The sequence below is a fragment of the Neltuma alba genome, unplaced genomic scaffold (genome assembly GCF_004799145.2).
Source record: "Neltuma alba isolate B1F8T4 unplaced genomic scaffold, ASM479914v2 tig00010388_pilon, whole genome shotgun sequence".
NCBI lineage: Eukaryota > Viridiplantae > Streptophyta > Magnoliopsida > Fabales > Fabaceae > Neltuma > Neltuma alba.
The window spans coordinates 173,987-183,612 of NW_021635291.1; the positions used below are offsets into that span (position 1 = coordinate 173,987).

At 35.3% G+C, this 9,626-nt stretch overlaps 1 protein-coding gene across 1 annotated transcript; it reads right to left on the reverse strand.

Annotated features, from left to right (window-relative positions):
* Nucleotides 1-6,833: 6,833 nt before the first annotated feature.
* Nucleotides 6,834-8,384, reverse strand: LOC114756327 (cytochrome P450 CYP736A12-like). The gene is made up of 2 exons (XM_028945270.1): nt 8,269-8,384; nt 6,834-7,730 (listed from the first exon to the last, which is right to left on the reverse strand). Exons 1-2 carry the CDS (start codon nt 8,332-8,334, stop codon nt 6,918-6,920), a joined length of 879 nt encoding a protein of 292 aa, XP_028801103.1. The 5' UTR covers nt 8,335-8,384; the 3' UTR covers nt 6,834-6,917.
* Nucleotides 8,385-9,626: the final 1,242 nt, after the last annotated feature.

The following is a 9,626-nucleotide window of genomic DNA, read 5'->3' on the forward strand; positions in this document are numbered from 1 at the left end:
GTCCACAGAGCTCCAAAGGTGAGAGCACCTCTCTGTATTCTAAGACCTCAACACTAAGACTACAAAACTAAGGGAACAGGAGCCTTATTTATAGTTAGGGCAAAATTTTAACACCAGTTGACATAGAAACCAGTGTTGAAAAATCATTTTACATCGAACATAAGATAACTAGTGTAAATTTTAAATGTTAATTTTTACCAATTCTTGTCTTTCTTTAAACTGGCTAGCAAAAAAAAAAGACTACATTTTTACCAGTTTCAAGGTTCATTGTTAAATATTGGAGAACAAAAAATGCTTTAAAATAAACAAACAACACAAGATCATCACGAAATATCATTATATATTTATATTTGGTGGGGATGCAGAAGCCGCCTTTACAAAATATTTATAAAAAATGGCATTTTTACAATAATAAAAAAACTAATAGGCAGAAGAGGAGGAGAAAGCTTCTTCATCAAATGACGAGGAAGAGGCAGCAGAGGGGTCATCCGTGCATCATACTTGATGTGCATGTAATCGAGTAGGAGCTTGATCTCATTGTTGGGGGTGTCGAAATGAGCCACTAAGCAGCGGAGGTTGCAATCAATCACTGCTACTCTTTGAAGTAACTAGTCGAGAAGTTGTGAAGGAGCGGGAGGTGGAGGGGGCGGCAAGGAAGGTGGGGGAGGTGGGGGAGGGAGTAGGCAGGTAGAGGAGGAAAAGATAGAGAATGGGTTGGAATGGTTTTCTACCATTTCAGCATTGTAAACCTACTAGCGGTAGCAAACATGGAAGATGGAGAACGAGAAGGATAGTTAGCTTCTAAGCTTAAATAGACAATGACAGGACATGACTAGTGACAGTTCAAGTTCAGATTACTTTGGGAAAAGGAAAAGGCAAGAGATAGGCCAATGTAAATATTAAAAAGTACTCTGGTTGTCCACAATTACTAATGCCATTTAATTACTATTACACTAGTTGAGTTAACGTTCGATATAAAAAGTAATAATGACATCGGGCGTGGTTATAACTAGTTCAAATTTTGTATTATTATTTACAACAATACCGCCATCTTATTTATTAGGATTCAGTGGTGTAAAATGGTGTTTTTCTAGTAATGTTGAGACCAAAGTGTTCGTCCTTAGGCTGGCCCACTAACATCCTATACGTCATATCCTCTACATCTTCGGCCACGACCTCGGTAAATGTCCACATCCTCACGGGCCACCGTAGCTTTCCTAATGAGTCCACCACCAGGCTTAGTTCCTATTTTCTCAAAGGAGCGAAAAACTCAATCCTGAAAGAGGTATTCATGGGACGGAATGGGAGAGGGACGATCTTGTCCTAGTTTATCAGGATGATCTCGTCCCAGTTTATTAGGATGAGGTGGCTTTTTTATCCTATGTCCCATCCCATCCTGTCCCAATAGTCTCCTGTTTCAATTGAGACGGAACATAATTGAGATGAGACAAAGACGTCCTATCTCTCTTTTTTAATTTTTTTTTAATTTTTTAATTTGCAAACTAACTATACAGAAAATGTAAAACTTATAATAAAAACTATGTGAGGAAAATATATAAAATGACCAACCAATGACAAAGAAAAATGTATTTTGTAATTATGAGAGACAAAAATAAACAAACCTAAAATATTCACTACAAAGAATATCATGTCACCCATACAAAAACAACTCATAAACAAATAAAAAATAACAATTGATAAATATCATTACCAAAATACTATTATAGTGGCAAATAAAATAAATGATGAGTCTTATTTATAAGACACTTCCAGTATGTTTCACATAGGTTAAGAAAAACCTTAAACTTTATTAACTTTCATTTAAAATTTAATGACTTTTTAACTTTATCCATACTTAGTATACATTATACCTCGTATAAACAAAATCAACACAATAATAAATGAGGAGTAAAATTATATATTCATACAAAAATTTCTCTCAGTGTCCTATAAATAGGACCAAAAAATACATTCTCTTTTTGCCTTATAAATAAGATCAGAGGAGTAACAGCTATAAATAAAAATAATATATTGGGACAGGAACAAGACAGGACATCCCTGTCTTGAAACAATTTTGTTCTGTCTTACTTTTGTCATGTCCCAAAAGCTTTCAGAACGGGATTGTCCCGTCCTAAAATGACTAGGACAGAGACAGGACACTAGGACGAGACACAATTGAACACCCCTACTGTGGTGAGAAGTTGAAGAGCGCACACTTTCCTCACGTGCTACCAGTACGGACCGCACTCGGCAAAAACCGGATCCCTTATTGTTATAAGAAATATACCTGGAGGCATGGAGTTTAGGACGGCTAGCAAAAACGACGTTGTGTCTTGAGGAATAGTTCCGCAGCTTCAGGAGAGGAAACCACTACTGTAGGAACCTGCCCTAGCTGCAACGACGCTATGGGGGGGCTTTCCCCAACATGTGGAGGTTTCTGATGATCGACAATGCCCTGGGACCTAGTGGCATCCTCCGACGATGTTTGCTTGTTTCAGATTTAAGAAGATAGAAAATACTATGAATAAGAATGTCACAACGAATAGAGGAGGAATGGCTAATGTTGAAGGCAACATGTTGATGTTTTGGGCTATTTGTGGGATTTGGATGATGACGGAGGGTTGGTGGGTATTTATATATACTTTTTGTGATTTTATCTTTGAAGTTTGAACTGTAAATTAGATATTATATTTAGGATTGGAGATAGTATTACATGTTCAAAAAAAATGATACAATCATAATATGAGGAGGCTTCATCTCGTCTGAATATTCATACGTGATGACGGCTTGAGCATAGAACTTATACAAAGGGACAATGATACCTTGCTATTGAGTGCCTGTTTTGAATAGCAGTAAAATAAAAAGTAATTCATCTTCAAGTTAAATTAGGTAAAAATTAGATTGGATAATGTGATTTATGTTTGGATTGATTTTTAAGAAAGTTAGAATAGATAAAAGTAAAAGTTGTTTGGATTACAATTGAATAAGTAAATTTAGTTTGTAAAATTACCAAAATAGAAATGTTTTTTATTAGATAATATAAAATAAAAAAATATCAATTTACACAATACACTATTTTTAAACTATTTTAATTGGAAGAAGCTAAATTGAATGAAATAAATATATTTAGATTAAAATTCTACGGAACATATTTTTTTAAATACGAAAATAATTTCCAAATTTGGACTTAATTAAATAAAAATTTTGTAATATATCAGAGGAGTAAGATGCCGAAAGGGAAAGAAAAATATCTCTACAAGATTCCAAGCAGAGAGCTACCCTGAAAACGTGTGCTCACTACCTCTTTTATTTAATTATTTTTTATTTATAATTTTATGGGCCCCAAATCTTGTTGCCTTTTCTTTATCGCCCTCCACGCTACCCACCCTGCAACGGAACTGGTCAAGTCTCTTGCCTTGGCTCTCGATGCTCCCTCCCACGGCGGCTCGGAGTTGGAGACGGCGAGCCCAACTTGGCAACTGCAAGAACAAGTCGGACGAGAAGAGGAAGGGAGCAGGTGAAGGAGCAAAGAGATGGATCCAAGAAGAGTGAGCGTAGACTGCCGGAGAAGAGTAAGAAAAAAGAATTTTTGAGTAATTATTGTGCTAACAATTCCTTACCAACCACCAATAAACACGATAAAAAAAATCTCTGATCTTAAATATAAGACTTTTTTAATAATATTATATTATAAAACGAATCTTATATTTAGAATCAGAAGGGTAATAAACAACTCTAGGGTGTTTAACCCAATCACGCTTGTGAATCCAGCTATTGGCCTTTAATTTAAGTGAGATAGGAGAAAAGCTCACCCAAATGTGTCATAATTTCTAAAAAATGCTTATAAGTTGGCTGAGTTACTTTTACACACTCAAAACAAACAGAGCCTAAGTCGGCAGCTGCATTTTCGAATTATTACCTTAATTTTAATTATTTTCATTGATAAAGATGGAAAAAAAAATAATATCCTTATAGGAGCTGTATCCCAAGCATATATAATGTTCCAATCATGAATCATATTAGTGCGGCTTGATTAGACCGATTGCGACTCATCGCATGTCGGGGATCAGTAACGATTTTTTTTTTTTTCCTTTTTGGAGTTGAAGGATCACTAGCAATTATTAGCACAAGAATATGGCATGAATCGAAATCCATATCCTGCTAACCCTCCAATATATGCAAATGTATATGTTCTTTTAATTCTGAGTGTTCTGAGCGACAAAAACTACGATAGGAATCTCGTGCTCATTGTATATTCTCCATACGTAACCAATACACACGCCTAACGTGCATGTGAGATTTTTCTTAGAGGGACTTAATTGTACATTCATCTGGTTTTTAATATAAGAACTATTTAATTAACTAGATTAAATTTAAAAAGTTGGATAAGTTAGTTAATTATAAAAAAAATGACATATTTTTTTTAAATATCATAATTATCTTCTTTAATATCTTTCCTCCCTCTTATTTGATTATAGTTGAGGAAGTATCAATAAAGATAGTTTAAAAAAATTTGATGAATATGAGAAATAGATTTTACATTTAAGAACAATATCAACTTAATAATTAAATCCTACCTTAGGCTTTGTTTGGTTTAACAGAAGGGAGGAGATGGGAGGTTAATTAAAAGGAGGGAGGAGAAGGGGAAAGGAGGTCATGAGTTTTGTTTGGTTGGAGGTGAGGGGAAGGGAGGAGAAATTTCTTATTTGGTTCATAAGAAAATAGGAGGGAGATAATTATAAATTGACAAAGATGTCTTTATCTTCATATTTAGACCGTTTTATTCTTTTATTACAATATTTATATTAAAATTAATATTTCTTAATTTTCAAATTTCAAAAAAACCAATTACCTCACTTATATGTGATAAAAAATTATGATAAAACTAAAAAAAATTAGGAAATATGATAAAAAGTTTAACATTCTATCTCATTAATTTTATAATTATATATATTAATATATATGATACGTATATATTAATATATATGCATGTTTGTAACCTATCTGAGATTATAATACACACTCTATGATATATAATTATAATACAAACTTGGTATGATATGTATATATTATACAATTATAATATTATATTATCATTATCAAATATTATTAGTGGCCGAAAGAAGAAAGAAGTAAAAAAAGATTTCTAATAAGAAAGCCAAATTTGGAATATTAAATATAATATTTCTCTTCCCTCCAAAAAACTCCAAATTTGGAAGGGAGTATAAAGAGGTGAAGGGAGTACTAAAAGACAAATTTCTTCTCTCCCCTGCCCTCTATTTTTTCCAACTAAACACACTTATATCATCCCTTTCCCTCTCCTTTCCTCCCCTCCCCTCAACAACCTTCTAACCAAACATAGCCTTAGAGACTAATGGAATATATGAAGAGCAATCTTATGTTACCCTGTACTAATAAATAAAAACAATTTAGTCATTATAAAATTTATGTGCTCCCCACGATTCCAAAATATGGAGACAGCAGAGAAGGAGAGGGAAAATTCCCTTTTCTTTTCTTTTCTTTTTTTTTTTTAAACCAAGTGAAGGGAGAGTGAGTCTCTTCAACATTCTATATGTCCTATTCCTTATAAATCCCTCTCACAAAACAAGCTTCCATAGAACACACTCTCACAAAAGCACACGTTGTAGAGTTTACTACCTTTGGTTTCTATTACTCTTCCGGTTCTAAATATAAGACTCTTTTTGTAATATAATTTACACTATAAAAAGAATCTTATATTTAGTACCAGAGAGATATAAAGAAAATCAAATTACATAAAAGGATTTTATATTTAGGACCTGAGTGATACAAAGATTTTCTATATGATATGCTTGATAATACTCCTTCGATCCTTAATATAAGACTCATTTAACTAATTTGATTAGATTAAGGAAGTTAGGTAAGTTAGTTAATTATAAGAAAAGTGACTTATTTTTCCTAAAACACTATAATCATCCTTCTCAATACCCCATCTGTCTCTTCTATTTGATTGTGGTTGAGGGAGTATCCATAGGGGTAATTTAGAAAAAATTGATAAATATGATAAATAGGTCTTATATTTAGAACCAAAACTCATTCAAGAACTGGGTCTTATATTAAGAACCGGAAGAGTATGACATTTTGCCCAAATTTAAATTTTCACATTTAATATTCCAGACTAGCTACGAATACTTCCCTGATCCTTGGACTGTTAACTGAAAAGTTTAGTGGCCGGTTTGGGGGGAAAAAAGGTCCAAATTTGCGGTTAATTACTAGATCCAATGGCATTGCAGGGCATAATTTACAATTAATCAGTCCAAAATTTATGGGTACGTGGTAGCATTTAATTTGCAAAAATAAAGTGCTGAGCAAAATTGCAATTAGTGAGAGTGACCTTGCTGCTGTCATGAGAAAGATTACACATGGACCATGGAGGGGGCGTGGGGTATCGCAGAAACGACGTCGTACGATTGGAGGAAAATGGATGTTCTGGAAGGCAGAAGATGCCCTGAAAAAGAATGTCGGCAAAGGAGCAGGGCAGGGATTGCTAATTTTGAAGAAACTATATTGATGTTTTGGCCTTTTGCGATGAGTATTTTTCAACCAGCAACTAGTTTGAAATACTATTTTGAATATTTTTCCAGTCACTAATTTCCAATTTCAACCAGTTACCCAAGCATCACCCACAGGCGTAACAAACAGAGATGCAGAATACTCTGTTTATCACTCTCTCTCTCTCTCTATATATATATATCCATATGAGACTACCTAACAGAATAGGTATGGTGCTGTTTTATTTATTACTTCTGACCCTCGTTATAAGACATCTTCTATAAACTGTAAATAAGGTCTTATAATTAAGATCGGAGGTAGTATTAAACAAGCCATTCTACATATCATATTTATTGTACATCGGTACAGGGCACTCCAAACAAGTTTTAATGGGGCTTAATGCGAGAAGTCGGCACAGCATACAGGTTCTTGGCTCTTGGGAGTGACAAGCCAAATTTCTCACTCATGTCCAATTGATTCGGATCCTGTCCCAACGGAAGCTCCCAATTAAAGCAATGAACCAATTGAGCTACAACGAATTTAACTGTAACCAAACCCATGTGTATACCAGGACATCCTCTGCGACCAGATCCAAACGGTATGAACTCAAAGTCAAGTCCTCGAAAGTCAACGTTCTTCTCGACAAACCTCTCCGGACAGAAATCTTCGGCATTAAACCAGACCTTAGGATCTCTTCCTACAGCCCACATATTGATTAGAACTCGAGTGTTTTTCTTCACATAGTAACCACCAACTACCGCATCCTCCGTTGACTCTCGAGGGGTCAATGCTCCTGCAGGGTATAATCTCAGGGTCTCCTTGATCACCATATCTAAATAATGAAGCTTTGCTAAGTCTGTCTCTTCCACCATTTTGTTCCTTCCAACCACAGTTTCCAGCTCTTCTTGAAGGGTTTTCATAACCCTAGGATGCCTTATTAGTGAAGATAAGGCCCACAAAATGACAGAGGTAGAAGTTTCGAATGCCCCAGCAATCATGTCCAGTGCAATAGCCTTAATGTTAGTTCGTTCAATGCCATAGTTTTGTCCGTCCACGGTGTGGTGTATCAATGAGAGCAGTATGTCTATGAAGTCTTGTCGGTCCTTTGGTGAGTTAATAGCATCTTCATGCTCTTCAATTATCTTCTCTAGTATCTCGTCAAATGCTTTACCGATTTTTGTGATGGCTCGTTTCAGTCCCTGATCGTATAGCACAACTTCAATTGATTTAGGGTCCAGTGCTATTTATTTGATTCTATCTGCTCTCTTTGATATAAAAACTAATTAGAATAAGAAAATTTGTTAATTTATTTATTTATAATAAATAGTTATTATTTTTTATAAAATATATTTGCTAATCATATATATTAACTAGAACTAATATTTAATGATATCCTTAAGATGTGCAGTTACTAGAAAAACTATTTTTAAAAAAAATAAATATAAAAAACAAAATTGATTACGGTCTTATACATAAAATCAAATTAAAAATCAAATTCACTTGTATATTAAGAATACGAGTTAGTATAATTGAAGATCACTTTAGACATTAATGACTCTGCATGTGTCCAAAGTCCAGGCAAAGTGACTCCATTGGATGCAGGGTATCTTATGTTGTTCTAATAAAGTTGGTTCAATCATGCCATTAAAAAAATTTCTTTAAAATAAAAAATGTACTGTGCCTTTCAACTGAAAAAAAAAAAGGGAAAATAAAAAGATAACGGAGTTTATTTCATACCTGAAGATCAAATCGCCCAAGCCAAGGCACGACATCCGCCAGATTAAAAGCACCGGCGAGGCTCATTGCTTCATGAATATACACCTTCAAATCAAGTAAGTCAGCGTTGTTACCCCCCAGTATCATGTTATAGACAATGTTCTCTACAACCCCAGACACCACCTGGCTAACGTCTACAACCTCACGCGTCGCCGCAGCTTCTTCAAGGGACCTGACAACGGCCTGCAACTCTTCCCTCCTCAGAGGAGCGAAAGACTCCACTTTTGACGCACTGAGAAGATGCAAGGTGCACAATTTCCTCATGTTCCTCCAGTAAGGCCCATACTGGCAAAATACGATGCCTTTGGATCCATAGGTAAGGATGTCGTAGGCTTGAAGCCTGGGACGGCTGGCGAAAACAGCGTCGTTCGCCTTGAGCAACGATTCGACGGCTTCCGATGAGGAAATTATCACCGCCGGTACTTGTCCTAACCGAAAGGACATGATAGGTCCGTATTTTCTGGACAAGGATTCAAGGTCGCGGTGGGGGAGTTGACCCAAAAAGTGGAGGTTACCGATGATCGGCAGAGCCGGTGGACCTGGTGGTGGCTGTCTCCCATTCCGGCCATCTCTACTGTATTTCCGACGCTGTTTAAGGATGAAGAGAAACGAGAGAAATATCACTGCAGGGATGGCTAGCGTTGAAGGATCCATGTGTGATGATTTACCTCAATGAGATTGTTTCCGTCCTGTAGTGTTCCAGTCGAAGTAGCGCTGGAGGAGGGGATTTCGTGAGATCCGATGGGGCAATCCGACTTTGTCAATAAGAATATTTAAATGATTAATATTAGTCATGCATTAATTAGCCGCCTGAGCTGCTAAGCGTTCAAAGTTCAAACTTGAAAGCAGTAGAGCTGTCAATAAGGGTCAGCCCGGCTCTAAAGGGTTAGCCCTTGAAGGACCAGGGCCTAAAAGGGCTGGCCTTTTAAAATCCACATACCTTAAAATTATCTAATTATTAAAGCCCGGCCCTTAGGCATGCGGGCTCAGGGCTTAAAAGGGCTGGCCCTTTTATGTTATTTTTTAAAATTTAAATTCTTTTTAATTATTTTAAAATAAAAAATAAAACAACAAGACTTCTAAGATTTTTTATTCAAATTATAAATATAAGTAAAATAAATTAGTGGTGTATAGAAAAAAAAAATTAAATGCCAATAAACTATTGTCCAAAATAAAAAAAATCAAAATCTAACAAAACACGAAAAACAGAAAGATAAAACCTAGCAGTTAAAGATTAACAATATCAACATAATTATTATCTTTATCTTCATCTTCATCAGTATCATCAAGATCAGCAATATTTGATTGTTCTTTACTAC